The sequence below is a fragment of the Bos grunniens genome, chromosome 5 (genome assembly GCF_055505025.1).
Source record: "Bos grunniens cultivar Pamir isolate PY7600 chromosome 5, Bosgru_T2T1.0, whole genome shotgun sequence".
Taxonomy (NCBI): Eukaryota; Metazoa; Chordata; class Mammalia; order Artiodactyla; family Bovidae; genus Bos; species Bos grunniens.
Window position 1 is genome coordinate 30,214,121 of NC_141169.1, and position 18,655 is coordinate 30,232,775.

General features: G+C 39.0%; 2 protein-coding genes across 10 annotated transcripts in view; one reads left to right on the forward strand and one right to left on the reverse strand.

The window, feature by feature from the left end:
• LARP4 (La ribonucleoprotein 4) overlaps positions 1-13,790 on the reverse strand; it is a 71,663-nt gene extending 57,873 nt beyond the window's left edge. For 5 of the 9 annotated variants that reach the window (XM_086399460.1, XM_086399457.1, XM_086399459.1 and 2 more), the window contains exon 1: positions 13,626-13,790. In XM_086399460.1, the coding sequence (XP_086255586.1) occupies positions 13,626-13,643 (18 nt within the window). In that variant the 5' untranslated portion in view covers positions 13,644-13,790. Of the gene's footprint in view, positions 1-2,204; positions 2,254-13,380; positions 13,511-13,625 lie in introns of those variants that run through there. The other 4 variants (XM_086399463.1, XM_086399461.1, XM_086399464.1 and 1 more) reach the window with 2 other exon arrangements.
• Positions 13,791-17,766: 3,976 nt separating this feature from the next.
• Positions 17,767-18,655, forward strand: part of FAM186A (family with sequence similarity 186 member A) — an 83,942-nt gene continuing 83,053 nt past the window's right edge. The window contains exon 1 of the mRNA XM_086403691.1: positions 17,767-18,076. Coding sequence (XP_086259817.1) covers positions 17,909-18,076 — 168 coding nt within the window. The 5' untranslated portion in view covers positions 17,767-17,908. The remainder of the gene's footprint in view (positions 18,077-18,655) is intronic.

The following is an 18,655-nucleotide window of genomic DNA, read 5'->3' on the forward strand; positions in this document are numbered from 1 at the left end:
ATCTTTACATTTGCCCCTATGCATAATGCGAACAGTGCATGCTTATTAGTATTCAGAATCCACTCTGGATAAATTAGACAGCAAAGTAAATAAAAGGTAGTGTCACTGTCATTGGAAAGGCTGAAAAATTAGATGCAAAGGTAATCTCACTCAATGTTGCTGAAGTGGCTTGATGAGGAAATCACTATCCATGCCACCACCAAGTGGTAAATGCCAAAAGTCAAATCCATTACAACTTTTATTATTACCAATACCAATGTTACTTCTCCATCAGGAACTCAACCTTGCAACTATTAACTCTACTTAAAGCTGCCCACCTCTACTGCCACTCCTGACTACAAAATGGAAGTTAAGAATAGAACCCTCATTTCCCTGCACTATATATTTTTTCAAGTAGAAGACACCTGTAGGTGTGGTCTGACTAGCAGCTCTTAGTAACATGCCTGCATCCATCTAGGTATAAGGGAATCCTGGAATTTGAGTTTTGACTAGTACATTCACTGGAGAGGCCTAACTCATTATGTAGGCCTTTCTGCAAATATGGAAAGCTATTCAAGAACTGGGAGACCCCAAATATGACAGAGAGATTAAGACTAATATTTAACATATAAGATATTAATATATTGTCCCATATATACTTATTTATAAATAAATACACAATATTGGGGAACTATGATTTTAAAAACTTACCTTTTACTTACTGATGAGATGTACTAGTTCATTAAGCATTTAATAATCACTCAAAATAATTAACTAGATGCCTTTCAGCAATATACTACCCATAAATCTGATGTTTCCCTTGCTAATGGTGCCAAGAATAACCAAAGTGTGAGGTCTATGGCATATAGATGGCAGTACACCTGGGCATATTTATATTTTTCACCAGCCTAGTTTAACAGTACACTCAAAAAGCCATTAATGTACACAAGAAGACATATATAAGAATGTATATTGCAACACTGATCCCATTAGTGAAAGACTGAAAACCACCTAAATGGTGGTTTTCTAGACAAATGGTTAAATAAAACGCAATATATTTCATAACACAGAATACTATAAGAAAAAATTCAAGTTGCAAAACAATAAGCATTTTTAAATTTATATTAACAAACACATAAAATCATTGTACAGATAAGCATATTAGTATGTAAAAACAGAAAAGGTCTGGAAGGTTACTATTAACTGCAAACTAGTAAAAGATCTGCCAAACACGGAAGGTGTACTAAAATAAGCGGGAATAATCATCACAAAATGTGAATTTTAGGGAACTCCCTGGTGGTCCACTGGTTAGGCCTGTGTGCTTCCACTGCAGAAGTGCAAGTTTGATCCTGGTTGGGGATCCTGCATGCCATGCATCACAGTTTAAAAAAATATATATCTGCAACACCTATGTAAAGCATTCTGTCAATACTGATGTGAAAAACTTTTAAAACATTCACCATATGAGCTACCACAGTAAATGTTAGTCTAAGAGCTTCACACACAAGAATGTTCTTTATAGAATTACTCAACATAAAGAAAATTTGGAAACTGACAATGTCCATCAAAAAAACAAGTTGATGTGTCTTTCTATAACAAATAATCTTTAAAATGACACAATAATGAATCTGACAAATCAGTTAAACAAGAACAAAGACTTATTTTTCCATTTAAATTCTAGATAACCACACCTTTGACTCATCTTTTGACTAAGGTTTAACAAAGAACTCCATAAAAATCCTTATCTCTCCCACAGAACTAGAAATAAGCCTGTGAGGCTACACAGTTATATAAAACATCTATTAAAGGATGTAAATTATCTAATTGCATGCTGAAACTATCTGCCAACATACATATATGCAGCACATAAGCACACACATACTCACAAACCACCACAAAATATTCAAACTGTCAGTTTGTAAAACTAACAGATCAACACCTCTATTTCTAAGCAATACATGTCATTACTGAATAAGCCAAAAGCAGTCTTCATCACTGACCCATCTTATGCTAGTTCCTATCCAGGGAAAGATACAAATGAAAAGAAAAAGGGAAACATCAATTTCTTGGCAAAATGATACCCTCTGGTCAGAAGAAAGCAGTTTTAAGGTAATAGAACCAAGAGTTAGGGAAAAAATCACCATAAATATGGCAAAACCATCTCTGTGGTCATACACAGATTTGACCACATATGTTTGGTCAAAACATAGATTTGTTTTACTTACCTATTTACTATCAGAAACAGAAATCCCATGCCACTTAACCCTACAAATGCTGAAAAACAGAAATAAAGTAAATAGAATGATTAAACTTATTTGCCTCATGGCAGATCAATCACCTGGGTTTAATTTTTACATCTCCAGTATTGAGAGGACCACAAAACTACAAGTACATTTAAAAAAAGAGAATTCCAGCAGTTACAAGTCTGTGCTTCCACAGCTAGGCGGATGGGTTCAATCGCTAGTCAGGGAACTAAGATCCTACAAGCTGCACAGGTGACCCAAAAAAAAAAAAGACAAAACAAACACCTGTCATTTCATCCAGCATGAACTTCAAAGTCCTATTAGAATAAGCTTAGGGCATTTTATAAAAAATAAAAATGAAAACTGGGAAATTTTCACCCTTCTCACAAGGAAGGATAGTTAGCCTTTATGAAACACTGAATTCATCTTCATAACAACTACATTAAATTTTATCATCTACATTTTGCAGATACAGAAAAACTTTACCTAAATGTAAGGGAGGCCTGGCGTGCTGCAATTCATGGGGTCGCAAAGAGTTGGACACGACTGAGCAACTGATCTGACCTGATCTGAATCCACCCAGGGTTATATAGCTAATAAAGACAGAGCCAGAATGTGAACCTAGGCTGTCCGGAGAGTGCCACTACACCAAGGTGGCTCTTAGCCTCTATACTACAGTGCCTCAGAGAAAACTTTAAGACAAACAGTTACACTAATCAAGGAATACTGCACATCTCCTTACCAAGTCAAACAGTCCCTGGCCCAAAGGCAAGTTAAGAGTGGGTAACAATACAGAAGAAATGGATACAGAAAAAGAGCTACCAGATTAAGAACTAGAGTACTCAGGGCAGAAGTCAATTGAGCTCTGCAATGATCTGTATCTTAGGGCCATGGAATAACTAACTTCCAGTTTGAAAAAAAAGAAAAATGGTAGTCTGCGCAATAAAATTTACCCCTTATAACAAAGCACTTATTCTAACTTGAATTATTTCGTCTGCAAGCTCCACCATGGCAGTGACCTCATCTATGGTTTACTCTTCTCTAGCACCCTGAACAGGAGATCAACAATAAAATTTATATGCTACATGCGAGTTTCTTAAACTGTAGTGCTTGTAAGAATCATCTAGGGATCTTGAGAAAAAGGAAGATTCTGATTCAGCAGTTCAGAGATAGGACAGAGAGTTTGTATTCTAACAAGTCCTGGGTAAAGAAGTTTGCTAAGGCTCACACTTTGAACAGCAAGGGAACTGGACCACCCTAAGTCATATGCCAAGTTGTCAAAAATCAGGATTCACTTATTCCACACCCAGAAGAAAACCTTAAGTTTATTCATCAACAAAGCTATAACTGCTGGTCCTCCACTATCAGAGGAAAAGATAAGTTCCCTAAATTCTCACTACTTTAGTCAGATGACAGATGATGATTGCTTTAAAAAAAAAAAAAAAAAAAAGAGGCTGCCACAGATTACCCGCTTAATTTTGGGAGTCATGGATTGCTCTAATATATAATCAAACAGACTACCTAAAGAAAGTTCTACTGAGGTTAATGTACCACTTTATTGTTAAAGATTAGGAACCCAATTGATAGGTATTTAGCATTTAAATAATCATCAAAATAAAGAAGGCAATGCCAAAGAATGTTCAAACTACCACACAATTGCACTCATCTCACATGCTAGGAAAGTAACGCTCAAAATTCTCCAAGCGAGGCTTTAACAGTATGTAAACCAAAAACTTCCAGATGTTCAAGCTGGATTTAGGAAAGGCAGAGAAACCAAAGATCAAATTGCCAACATCCTCTGGATCATAGAAAAAGCAAGAGAATTCCAGAAAAACATCTACTTCTGCTTCAATGACTACGCTAAAGCCTTTGATTGTGTGGATCACATAAACTGTGGAAAATTCTTCAAGAGATGGGAATACTAGACCACCTTACCTGCCTCCTGAGAAACCTGTATGCAGGTCACGAAGCAACAGTCAGACCCAGACATGGAACAGTGGACTGGTTCCACAGTAGGAAAGGAGTACGTCAATGCTGTACACTGTCACTCTGCTTATATAACTCACATGCAGAGTACATCATGAGAAATGCTGGACTGGATGAAGCACAAGCTGGAATCAAGACTGCTAGGAGAAACACCAATAACCTCAGATAGGCAGATGACACTACTCTTATGGCAGACAGCAAAAAGGAACTAAAGAGCCTCTTGATGAAAGAGAAAGAGGAGAGTGAAAAAGCTGGCTTAAAACTCAACATTCAAAACATGAAGATCATGGCATCACTTCTTGGCAAATAGATGGGGAAACAATGGAAACAATGACAGACTTTATTTTCTTGGACTCCAAAATCACTGCAGATGGTGACTGAAGCCATGAAATTAAAAGACGCTTACTCCTTGGAAGAAAAGCTATGACCAACCTACACAGCATATTAAATAAAGCAGACACATTACTTTGCCAACAAAGGTCCCTCTAGTCAAAGCTATGGGTTTTCCAGTAGTCATATATGGATGTGAGAGTTGGACTATAAAGAAGGCTGAGTGCCAAAGAACTGATGCCTTTGAACTGTGATGCTGGAGAAGACTCTTGAGAGTCCCTTGGACTGCAAGGAGATCAAACCTGTCAATCCTAAAGGAAATCAATCCTGAATATTCATTGGAAGGACTGATGCTGAAGCTGAAACTCCAATACTTTGGCTACCTGATGTGAAGAGCTGACTCACTAGAAAAGACCCTGATGCTGGGAAAGATCGAAGGCAGGAGAAAGCAGAGATGACAGAAGACAAGATGATTGGATGGCATCACCAACTCAATGGACATGAGTTTGAGCAAACTCCAGGAGATGGCGAAGGACAGGGAAGCCTGGCGTGCTGCAGTCCATGTGTTTGCAAAGAGTCAGACACAACTGAGCAACTGAACCACAACAAAATACCAAGTCATTTTACTTCAAATTGGTCATCTTATAAAGCCAACAGCTAATTATACAAATGAGCTCAAAAAACCCTCAAAACTCAAATATCAAAATAATCCTTTTCAAAAAAGGATAACTTTTAATCTCTAGTGTGTACAGTCAAGTCAGCAAACCATCTGTTATGGAAACCGAAATGAGACTTATCTTTCATAAGTAATATGTGAAAGAAAACTCACAAATTTATTGTGTACCAGACACTCAGTGCTTTACTTTGACTGTCAATCCTCTTAACAACTCTTTGAGATAGAGAATAAGTACGATATTATCTCATACTTTAACATTATCGTGAATTTACAGATAAGGAAACTGAGAAGCATGTGTTAAACAACGTGTACAAGGTCACACTAGAAAGCTGTCTAACTTGAGCAGGCAGCCTGGCCCCAGAATCCATGTTCTTAACCATTCTTTTATGCACTCTTTCATGTAACTGTATCTTATCATTATTACTCAGTCACTGCCCTCCTATTTTTTTCCTTCCTCCAACTCAAAAGAATAGAATAACCCTATTTCCCTTAGCTAGCTCAACTGTAATTCTCAATGCCTTCAACAACAAACTCTTTGATACCAACCTAGTACACTATCTTGGCTTTTTAATGATATGGGAGAAAAAACTTGCCAACAAGCACACAGTGAGCCTCTAATCTCTTCTGAAAAAAATTATCATACAAACCAGGACATTTTTGAGAATAAAATGGGACAGCTGTTCCAGAAAACAGGTGTACACTATGACTGTTCAGGTCAAAACGGGAGGTATGGCCAATTTTACTTGTTTTGTAGTTTGTAGCATCCAGTGGTATGAAGATATTGCCCAAATCTACACTACATAAACCCTGGATTACTTCTGACTTTTCCGTCCTGACACAGAAAATACTCTTCTCTTTCCTCAATAATACATAAACCAAACAAAACTTAATTTCACATCCTTGGCTCTCTGCCTATGCTCATACCATACTCCTAGTAATATTCATCTAAAGTATTCCTCTGTCTTTAATTTAGACCCAGTCATGATTATATATATATATAGAGAGAGAGAGAGAGAGATTTTCTAAGCTAAAAATTGGTTCAAATGTCTTGACAAGGCAATAGACCAGACAGGAAGCGTGAGTATGTGATATTCCAATTTCTTTTCCTTACATTTACTTACACTTACACATTAGAAGGGTTTCCCTGATGGTTCAGATAGTAAATAATCTGCCCACAGTGCAGGAGACCTGAGTTCAATCCCTGGGTCAGGAAGATCCCCTGGAGAAGGGAATGGCAACCCAATCCAGTATTCTTGCCTGGAGAATTCCATGGACAGAGGAGCCTGGTGGGCTGCAGTCCACGGGGTCACAAAGAGTTGGACACGACTGAGCGACTAACACACTATACACTGGAAAAAAAATTTTTTTCCCCAAAAGAGCAAATATAAAGTGTCTATTTGCACTTTATCAACTGTATTTATTTAAATATTGCCATAAATATTGCCATAAATATCCTTTAAATAAATGAGTCTGTATTTTAGCAGACTGCAGTCTTCATCCTCATTTTAAAGTTTTCTTTGCCCAATTAATAGTATAACCAAAGTAGAAAAACTTTAAGGTAATTAACTGCTTTGCCTTACCAAGAATCAGAGAAAATTAGTAACAAGCCTAGGATTACATAGAACTCAAAGATATATGTCTCTCTCTCTCTCTTTTTAATATAAAAATATTTATTTTAATTGGAGGCTAATTACAAGATTATAGTGGTTTTGCCATACATTGACATGAATCCGCCACAGGTGTACATGTGTTCCCTATCCTAAATTCCCCTCCCACCTCCCTCCCCATCCCATCCCTCTGGGTCATCGCAGTGCACCAGCCCCAAGCATCCTGTATCATGCATTGAACCTGGACTGGCAATACGTTTCACATATGATATTATACATGTTTCAATGCCATTCTCCCAAACCATCCCACCCTCACCCTCTCCCACAGAGTCCAAAAGACTGTTCTATACATCTGTGTCTCTTTTGCTGTCTTGCATACAGGGTTATTGTTACCATCTTTCTAAATTCCATATATATGCGTTAGTATATTGGTGTTTTTCTTTCTGGCTTACTTCACTCTGTATAATAGGCTCCAGTTTTATCCACCTCATTAGAACTGATTCAAATGTATTCTTTTTAATGGCTGAGTAATACTCCATTAAATCAGTGCTATCACACAGTAGTTTTTGCAATAAACAGTGCTACTATCACATAGTTTTAATAAATTTCCCAAAAATATCAAATATATGAAAGTAAAAATTTCAGTCATTTGGAAGGCCATATCCTGGACAATTTACATAATGACACACTTGCTGTGATGATCAAATGATAATGTCTGTCAAGACTTTACCTAGACTGTATTGCAAACAAGGTTTACTGTATCACATAAACACCATTGCTGCTGCTGCTGCTGCTAAGTCACGTCAGTCGTGTCTGACTCTGTGCGACCCCATAGACCCCAGCCCAGCAGGCTCCCCCATCCCTGGGATTCTCCAGGCAAGAACACTGGAGTGGGTTGCCATTTCCTTCTCCAATGCATGAAAGTGTAAAATGAAAGTGAAGCCGCTCAGTCGTGTCCAACCCTCAGCGACCCCATGGACTGCAGCCTTCCAGGCTCCTCCATCCATAGGATTTTCCAGGCAAGAGTACTGGAGTGGGGTGCCATTGCCTTCTCCATAAACACCATTAACACAACCTAAATAGCAGAAGAATCACTCTCAAACTACAGATAGGAAGTTGCTCAAAAAAAGTTGTCACTTGCCTCAGGTCATAGCTAACATTTGATCCCAGGATTCCAAACCAAAACCCTTACAAAAAATCATAGTGCAAAAGTTTACAACAGAAACTGGAAACCTCCCTCAAGAATGAACTTTAAAGAAAACACAATTTAAGCAAAACGCAGAATATAGGAATGATAAATTAAAATGCTATAAGCACTATCAGAGCTAGAGTCATTTTTCATTTCACTTAAGAATACTCGAAGTGGAAATTAAAAAATCTTTTTTAAGACTTCACAATGACAGCTCCATTAGTTTCTCCATTTCCTCTACTTTCTGCTCCTCTGAAATACAGTCACAGACCCCATCTCTAACCACAGGGTCAAAATCTTTTTTTTTAAGCTCCTAGATATGACGCAGTGATAAAGAATCTGCCTGTCAATGCAGGAGACGCAGGTTCGATCCCTGGGTCAGAATGATCCTCTGGAGGAGGAAATGGCAACCCACTCCAGTATTCCTGCCTGAAGAATTCCACAGACAAGAGGAACCTAGCGGGGTACAGTCCATGGTGTTGCAAAGAGTCAGACACAACGGGCACAACAGACACAACTGCAATTGAGCACACGCGCACACATGCAAAGACCAAAATTATAGATGTGAAACATTCATGTCTAGTACTCAGGATCATTTCCATCAGCTGGAAAGTAATATGGAGCAGAGAGACAGGCTGAACAAATCCAACCAGATAGAAAATAGTTGAATACCAATATTTCTCATTTCTAGTTTTTCACATGTAATTTGAGGCATCTAGAGGCACTTCTACATCTTTATATTCACTTCTGAGCATGCTATTCCACTTTTCACACTATGAAAACAGAAAATAATTTCTACTTCATTTTCAATCCGTTACATCTGAACATATTCCTTTGAAAATGTCTATCCATTTAAAAATTCTGCATCCAGAATTTTCCAATAAATATTCCAAAATCAAATTGTTCAAAAACTTCTCAGCCATTTACTTATTTATTACTTCCTGGCAATCAGTTCACAATTTGTGTAGACATTTTCTTTTTTTCAGTCATTTTTGAAAAAGCATTTTCAGTCGGTGATATGTAAGAACTTTTTATAAATACAAACATATTTAAGCTAACAGGGAAAAACTGAGTACTGCACTGAGGGCAAAAGACACAAAACTATTCATAATTACTGTAATATAAAATATCAATTTTTATTATTAAGGCAAACATGTCACTTATTTCAGATTCTAAGGCTAATCTAAAACTTAAAATGTTATCACCTAAAAAAGCAGAAAAATTTACAAGTCCGATAAGTTATTTTTAAAAATGTGAAAGGGACATCCCCTGGTGGTCCAGTGGTTAAGAATCTCCCTGCCAATATAGGGGACACAGGCTCGACCCCTGTGCAGAAGATTCCACGTGCTGCGGAGCAACTAAGCCGGTGCGCCACAACTACTGAGCCTGTGAGAGCTGCAGCCCGTGCTCGACAGGAGAAAACACCACAATGAAAGTCCGTGCACCACAACCAGAAAGTAGCCCCCACTCATCACAACTACAGAAAGCCTGCACAGCAATGAAGATCCAGAAATAAATAAATAAAATGCTTTTTAAAATTGTGTAAGATCTGGGGGAAGGGAGAACAGGGATTTACTGCTTAATGTGTACAGAGTTTCAGTCTTGCAAGATGAAGCTTCTGGATAGGGATGGTGGTAGTGGTTGCACAACAATGTAAATATTTGAACTGTATATTAAAAATGGCGAAGATGATACATTTTATGTGTACTTTCCATAATTAAAATTATTTTTTAAAAATTATGTGCGAGTATTAAACATCCTTGAGTATTCATTTTTCGGGAAAAACTCAGAGACAGAAATCCAATTAAAACACTGTCAAACAACTAGAGCATACATAATTGGCTGGAAATATTGGAGGGAGGAAATGATCTGAAAAGTGAATAAAACGTTAGCAAACCATAAAAATATGAAAATAACTGCAAAGTGTCTCCTCAGTGCTCAAAAATTAAATAACTCAATAATCACCAGAAGAACACTGCACTTTGCCATTTCAAACTTTTGGAATTTTTGTAACCAAGTATTTTGGTGCACTGGAGAAAGCAATGGCACCCCACTCCAGTACTCTTGCCTGGAAAATCCCATGGATGGAGGAGCCTGGTGGGCTACAGTCCATGGGGTCGCTAAGAGTCGGACACGACTGAGAGACTTCACTTTCACTTTTCACTTTCATGCATTGGAGAAGGAAATGGCAACCCACTCCAGTGTTCTTGCCTGGAGAATCCCAGGGGCGGAGAAGCCTGGTGGGCTGCCGTCTAAGGGGTCGCCCAGAGTCGGACACGACTGAAGCAACTTAGCAGCAGCAGCAGCATGTTGGAGGACGTTTGACAATTTGGTATATTACCCAAAAGTTTTTACCTCTACCCAAAGACAGACACTGTATGTGTCTACTTCAGAACAGAGGTGAGATAAAAAAACAATAAACTACTGAAGTCTGTATAGCCCTTTGTCTGCAAGATCAAGTTTTTAAAAAGTTACATCTTAAGTATTATTTAAAATAGGATTCCTTGTCTGCCTATAGATTTCTACTGCAGTAAACTGCAATTTGAAGAGGCCATGGCAACCCACTCTAGTATTCTTGCCTGGAGAATCCCTATGGACAGAGGAGCCTGTCAGGCTACAGTTCATAGCATCGCAAACAGCTGGACACGACTGAGCGACTAAGCACAGCACAGCACATACTGCAGTTCAGAGTTCTAACTCCAGCTCTACTCACTGGCTGCATGATCTTGAGCAAGTTTCTTTAATTTTCTGTGACTTAGTTTATCTCTAAAATGGAGATAATAATGCTACCTACCTCACAGGTAGGTTTGAGTTGATGTATATAAATGTATACATGTAGCAAGACTTAAGAGGCCTGACACACAGTAAGCACAATTTATGTGTACACCACTATTATTCTAGTATTATCATTAATATCCTCTATCCCACTGATTCCAGTTATAAAATAATTAAGCTAGGGTCTCTCCAGAAAAATGCATGCAAATAAAAGATTTTGAACACAACTGCAGAGGACTCATCGATCCTACATTAGAGAACTCCTATTCAAAGCAACTTAGTTTATAGTCAAGTGGTTATTAATCTCCTTGGACCTTTTCAGTAGTCCAATTAACCTATGAATCTCTTCTCAGAATATTTTTAAGTATATGAAATGTGCAGAACCACAAAATAAATTATAGTTACCAAAATATTTTAAAATGTCTATTTTAGTAATAAATGTGCTTCTTCACTAATGAATTAAACAAGACTTTCTTACATTTAACAAGGAGCAACACACATAAATATTTCATGATATCTGCAAAAACTGTAATATGAAAACATTTCTCTCAGTGCATCCATTTGAAATGTCAATAATTTTTAATTTTTTTCAATCCTAGATTTCAATTAGTAGCTAGTGAAAATAAATAGGTAATTATTTTTTTCCCTCAACCAAGTTCTGTGTTTAGGGACCCAGATTAGGAACCCTCGGGTCACTGGAAAGTAAGTGCAAAAGTAAGTTTTGGAATCAGTGACTTGTGTTCTAGAAGTCAGACTTCAGACTTTAGTCCTCACATTATTTACACCTGAATGACCTTGGACATCAAACTTCGGAGCTTTAGTTCCCTCATTTAGAATAATTCCTACATCATGAGGTTACAGGGACTGAATATTTAGTTAACAAAATGCCAAAACGCCAGTGTGTTATATTTTACTGATTTTAATACCATGTAATTAGGCTCAAATATTTAGTGCCATTGTTAATTTTCAGGAAAACTCATTATATGTAAAAACAAAGAAACGAAACAATGACAAAAAACTAAAAGCCAAATACTGATTTACAAAGAAAATGATTAATGGAAATATTAGATATACATAACATTAAGTGAGTCATGATCTGGCATCAGAATGACCTGTATCTAAATCCCAGCTCCACTATTTTAGGTGTACTAAGTTATTTAACCTCTCACCTCAGTTTTCTCATCTGTAGAACACTGTAATGTTGTTTTAGAAATAAGAGAGGTTCAGCTTAAGCTGTCAATAAATGGAGCTATTATTAACGTTCACGTTTTAACAAAGCCAAAGCGATCAATTTGGAACTCAAAAGTTTGTTTTGGAATTCATCTTGATATAACTGAAACTTCACAGTCTTTTGCCGGGTAAAACACATACACTTAAAACCCGCAGTATTTGCTTGGCATAACATTCCTAATACAAACTGGGGCTGTTTAAAATCATATCTGATTTCTTATTCTGCCCAAGGAAATCAGTGAGGATTAGAAAAACAAAACAGACTCAATAACTTAAAATCTCTTCATGATGTACTTGGAATGTTCCAGTGAATGTATCAATGTTGAAATGTTCTAAAAGGTAGCTGCCTCTTTAATATCCAATTATCAGCTACACAGTCGATTAAAAAACAAAACCGTAGAAGCACGTTATTTATGTTGGAATATTATGGACTAAGATTCCTCCCTTACTCTGAAAGAAACCCGCCACAGACTGGCCCTGGTTCCCGACCCATTCTACAACCTGTAAATTCCTTCTTTCATTGAAAAGATTCTTTTTATGGGCATAGTTAACAAGTGCCAAGTTGCGAGGTTGCAGCTTTGCTGGTGTGACGTTTTCACAATGCTAGAACAATACGATCTGGAATCTACTCAAAGCATTAGCCAGGCAGTCAGCTGATGCTCATTGCACACAAGAGAAAGACAGAAATAAGAGAAACCGAACCTTGTATTTATGTAAAACAGGTATCCGCTACCTTTAAAACTGAAATAGGCCAACAACAGATGTTCCGGTTAAAGTAATAGAAGTGCTGCAGTCCATAGGGTCGCAAAAAGTCTGACACGACTTTGCGACTGAACAACAAATTGTTAAATAACAATACAAAAAAAAAAAAAAGCTTTGCCCGAACTAGGTTTCGCTCGTTCTTGGAATTTTTCCTGTAAAGGGCTCTTATCCGTTCATAAAACCGGTCCCTCATCACGGAGTCGCTGCCTGAGTTAACTTTTACAAAAGGTCAAAGCGGTGCCTTTCAAGGCTTCCAAATCCTACAGGCTTTCTCCTCCGTTCACAGTAACTCGCTTTCCACCCACAGAACGTTCCAGAGACGAGGGATGGGGACCAAACAAAATCTGGTGGGGACTGCTACAAAGAAGCTTTCAACTTTCTTTCCCGAACACTTAGACGGAATTTCACCTTCCTCCCTCGGCGGCCCCACATGTTGCTCGCCTGCTCCCAGAGGGCCGCGCGAGGCCTCGCTTCACCCGGAACGCGCCCACCTGATTACCCTTCTCTCCCCAGACTCCGCCCTCAGCCCCCCCACCCCCAGCTCGCCTCCTTTAGGAGGTCCATATGGGACGCTTTCCCCTTCCTCCGATCCTCAAGCCGCACCAGACAAGCCTCGATTCTCCACCTCAGATTCTTCCCAACCAAGGCACTCGCCCCTCTCACAGCCTCCTAAAGTGCGGCAAGCGCGCAGCGCGGAGCCGCGGGCCTGCACGGCCCAGGTGCTGTGTCAGCCTGTCTGCCGGCTCCGCGCCGTGTACGGCCTGGAAAGTCACATGGCGCTGGGACCGGCCGGCGCCTCCACACTCCAGCTCTCCTCAGAGCACGATGAGGTTCCCAAGTCCACTCACCTCCACGAAGAGCAACATGTCTTCCTCCGCTCGGCCCAATCGTTCTCGCCGACGCGACTCCAACTGGCTTACAGGCCCGAGCCCCAATCGCTAGGATAAGGACACTCGCCTGGCCCCTCCACCCGGCAGCGGACCCGGCTCCTCCCCCGCCGTCAGCCGCTGCGCCCTGACCCGCCCTGTCCCACCTCCCTTGAAACAGCAACTGTTTCCGGCTCTAGAGAACAATTGCTTCCGGGAGAAGAGAAAATCCTCGGCGCGCTCAACTTTTGCACTACCTTTTCCAGCCGCAGTTTGGACTGTACTATTATCTGACATGGGGGTGGGGGGGTGCAATCTATCAGAGGAATGCACCATTCTGTGCCACGGGGGTGTGGAAAAATTTTACGGGCACATTTTATCCCTGGCCCATTGGAGAGTTACCGTAATAACTCCGCAGTTTCTCATGGCCCAAGACCTATGCTATGCTATGCTAAGTCACTTCAGTCGTAGCCGAGACTGTGCAAAGTGTACTGAAAAATGCCCGGCCCTACTGAAAAGGCGATGACTCGCAGAAAAAAAAGAGAAGGGGAAAAAAGCAGCAGTAATGGTAAACATATTAACAGCAACCCGTTCACATTAAAGGCCTGGCAGTATTCTAACTATTATATGTGAATTAATCTAAACAATTCAACGCAATAATACTGTTAGCCCCATTTTACTGTTGAAGGAGCCCTCTAGGGCTTCCCTCGTAGTTCAGTTGGTAAAGAATCTGCCTGCAGTGCAGGAGACCTGGGTTCAATCCCTGGGTTGGGAAGATCCCCTGGAGAAGGAAATGGCAACCCATTCCAGTATCCTTGCCTGGAAAATCTCATGGACAGAGGAGCCTGGTGGGCTACAGTATGGGGTCGCAAAGAGTCGGGTACGACTGAGCGGCTAACACTGGGAGAGTGGGTTTCCCTAAGACACACATTAAAAGAACTTTGCCCCACGTTCTCTTGAATCAGGTACCCACATCTTTGCTCAGTATGTTATTTGGTAATATTAATACTTAATCTGGATAGCCTCTTCATTGATGTCCTGCCATCAATTCAAATGAAATACAATAAAAAAAAATTTTTTAATTAATCTTTATAATTATCTGTGAGGTGATCCCAATTCTTTATCATCTTTAGCCACACTTACTAGGATTTATCCCTCCCTCAACAGTCCCACTTCTATATCTTAACTCAGACATTTGTCGTTTGAAATAATCATGTCTTGATTTTTCAATAAATTTTTTCTACTACATTATTTCAAAAAATCTTCCTAAATTGAAGGTTTCATTTTCACCAAACTGTTATTATATCCCATGTAATCTCCCTTGTGTGTATGCCTGCTAAGTCGCTTCAGTTGTGTTGGCCTCTGTGTGACTCTATGGACCGTATCCCACCAGATTCCTCTGTCCATTGGATTTCCCAGGCAAGAATACTGGAGTTGGTTGCCATTTCTTTCTCCAGGGGATCTTCCCAACACAAGGATTGAATCCTGGTCTCCTGCATTGCAGGCAGATAGGGAAGTCTAAATTCAAGATTACTTCACTTCAATTAAACCAGTTACTTTCCCCCTGAAGTACAAACTCAGCACTCACCTCCAAAGCCATGGCTCAAGGTATCTTCCTTATCTGGAATGCCTTCATTTGTCAATCAACCTTCTCTCTCCATAAGGTTTTCCCAAAGACTCCGTTCCTCACAGATCTCTTCTTCATGTCCCTTGTTTAGCACTTGAATATTATATTCTAACTTAAATTCTTTTTTCTTTTTTTGTTGTTTTTCAGTTTCTTCACGGGTACCCTATCATATATTCTTAACAGTCTAGGATAATGGTAGCCACATAGTCATATCTCAACAAATGCTCGTCAAATTGAAGAGATTTTTTTTTTTAATTTGTTTTAAAAAGCCTTCATTGCCAGTTGCTGATGAATTCCATGCTGCATAAAAAGTATGAGGGAGAGAGAAAGCACAATAATACTAAATTAGTTTAGTTGACCAGCATGTAGGCCACTTTGTGAATGCCTACTAGGGTAAGCAATGTAAAGGAATCAAGAGGAATTAAGTTATTAAAGGACCTCATAATTTAATAATATTATCAACAAAGTAATTTAATAGATTAATTGATAATGTCAAGGAATATTGGGTAATGATGGATATTTTAATGAAACCTCACATTTCTAAAAACAAATAATTCTCCTTAATTGTGGCCCTTTCAGAAAACATTATGAACTCCCTTGAATAAATAGACTTAATTGTGACTTATAGGAAAGGAGGGAGTGATATCTCATGGGGAGGGGGAGGAGGGTATAATCTTAACAATAAAAGAAAATGTTCCGGACTCAGAGAAGTTTCCACAAGGAAAGGAGTTTTAATATTTATTTATCTCCTTACTTACTTACTTATTTAGTTGCACTTGGTCTAGTGGAGGCGTGTGGACTCCTAGTAGCAGCATGTGGGATCTAGTTCCCTGACCAGGGATCTAACCCGAGCCCCCTGCATTGGGAACACGGAGTCTCAGCCACTGGACCACCAAGGAAGGAATTTTAAACTATAATGAATGTACAAATATTTTAGACAATTTCCATGGAAGTACTGAAAAAGAGTATGCCAAACGTTAGATAAACCTAAAGTACAGGGACTTCCCTGGTGGTCCAGTGGTTAGGAATCCACCTTCCAATGCAGAGGACACAGGTTCCATCCCTGATTGGAAATAGAATCCCACATGGCACAGGGCAACTAAGCCTGTAGGCTGCAACTATTGAGGCCCGTGTGCACTAGAGCCAGTGCTCTGCAACAAAAATCTGCATGCTGCATAGAAGAGCTAGCACAGCCAAAAAAGGAAAAAAAGAGACCTAAGGTACAGCATCTGGTTTTGAGAAGTTCAACAACTAGTGGATAGAAACAAATAATAGTTACACTTCAATAAGTACAATAATACGAAGTTTACAAGATGATTTGGGACCACAGGGGAGGGATAACTTAGACAACAGGGTCTTAAAGAGAAGGGAAAATATTTATATATTGCTTGATACTTTTAAAAGACAATTACATTATGATCCCCTGTATCCCTTTCTCCAAAGGACTGAAACAAATTGTTTAAATTTACAAGTTTTTCAACAAGCACTCATAAAGTACTCATAGTTCTCATAGAGAAATTGGTATACATCTACAATTTGTATAAAATCTAAAACCTACATAGTTTTACATATGTAGGTTTTACATAGTTTAGGAACACACCTACAGTAAAACTATATAAACATAGACTAGACATAAATACATCAGATTTATGCTTGTTATGGCCCTAAATACATCAGATTTATGCTTGTTATTGCCCTCTAAAAATGGGTAACGGGGAAGGAAGGAATCTAGAGAGAATAACAAACTTTATCTCTAATGCTTTATTAAAAATATCTGCAGCAAATATGACAAAATGTTAATATCTGTTCATTCTAGGTGATAGGCACACGGCTATTTGTTATATTATTTTCTGTACTTTTTTGTACTTTTTTAAATTAAAAAATAATCTACACCACCAGCAAAACCATCTGTCCTTTAATTGTTCCAGTGTCCAAAATATTTTCACCTCCTCTACAAAGGAGCTGCCCAAAGTGATTTTTTCAGTTAGAAAGCAGCCTCTAAGCATACCCTTCAATTTCTCAGCCAACTATGAAACTTCAAAGCCTTCTTCAGTCAGGCTCCTTGAATAAATGAGCCACTAGGCAGTGCAAAGATTGTAATCTTCATCCAAATACTATCTTCCAAGCTACTACAAGTCTAGGAAAAGTTGAGAGGCAGCTGAGGAAGTTGTAATGCAATTATTCCATTACAAGCTTAAACATTCTTAAGCAAAACCTCAGGAAGAGAGAAGAACCAGGAGTTAAAATTGATATACTGGATCCTGAATTCTAACACCTAGATTTTTAAGCTCATTTAAGCAATGCTATATCGTTATTTCTTTTATAGTTCCTGTTGTCTATTCTTTCCTACCCACCCTCCCCCCTTCACCCGCTACCATCACAGCATATAGAATGCCTAATTCTCTGCATACAGTAAGCACTCTTTAAGTGTTTGAGTCAATGATAATGTCACAATGGATCTAATATGACATCACCAGGACCGGAACACCATGGGTAGGATCAGGGTACTCCACAATCTCTGGGAGCAAGAAAAGCCACTTCTAGCTTCCTTGTGGATGGCTTAAAAGCATTTGCCTATATTTTGTAAAAAACGAAGAAATAAAAGAAAATCACTCAACTTCCCAAAACATTTATCAAAATGTCAACTGAGAAAAACGAAAATGAAGCAGAAAAAGAAATTTTCGATTTCACCAAAATGTACAAAGCTGTCCTAGAAAGATCAGAGGTTCCTAATATTGAGATTCCATTTGCAGTTCAGGATGTCATCAGTAGGATTGAGCAAGCACAGCTCCAGCGAGCCAGAGAGGTAAGTAGTAAATGAAAAGTTTTGGATTGCAACTTTCTTTTTAACCTTTCCCTGAGCAGCTACTTTATTTTTTTTTTTCAAAGACTCACTTTGTTTTCATAATATTTGACTTAGATAACTTTGATTCCAAATGACAATTTCCTCTGACTGTGGATCAGTCAGTACAGTTCAGTTGCTCAGTCATATCCGACTCTGCGACCCCATGAACTGCAGCACGCCAGGCCTACCTGTGCATCACCAACTCCCGGAGTTTACCCAAACTCATGTCCATCGAGTTGGTGATGCCATCCAACCATCTCATCCTCTGTCATCCCCTTCTCCTCCTGCTCTCAATCTTTCCCAGCATCAGGGTCTTTTCAATTGAGTCAGTTCTTCACATCAGGTGGCTAAAGTATTGGAGTTTCAGCTTCAGCATCAGTCCTTTCCAATGAACACCCAGGACTGATTTCCTTTAGGATGGACTGGTTGGATCTCCTTGCAGTCCAAGGGACTCTCAAGAGTCTTCTCCAACACCACAGTTCAAAAGCATCAATTCTTCGGTGCTCAGCTTTCTTTATAGTCCAACTCTCACATCTATAC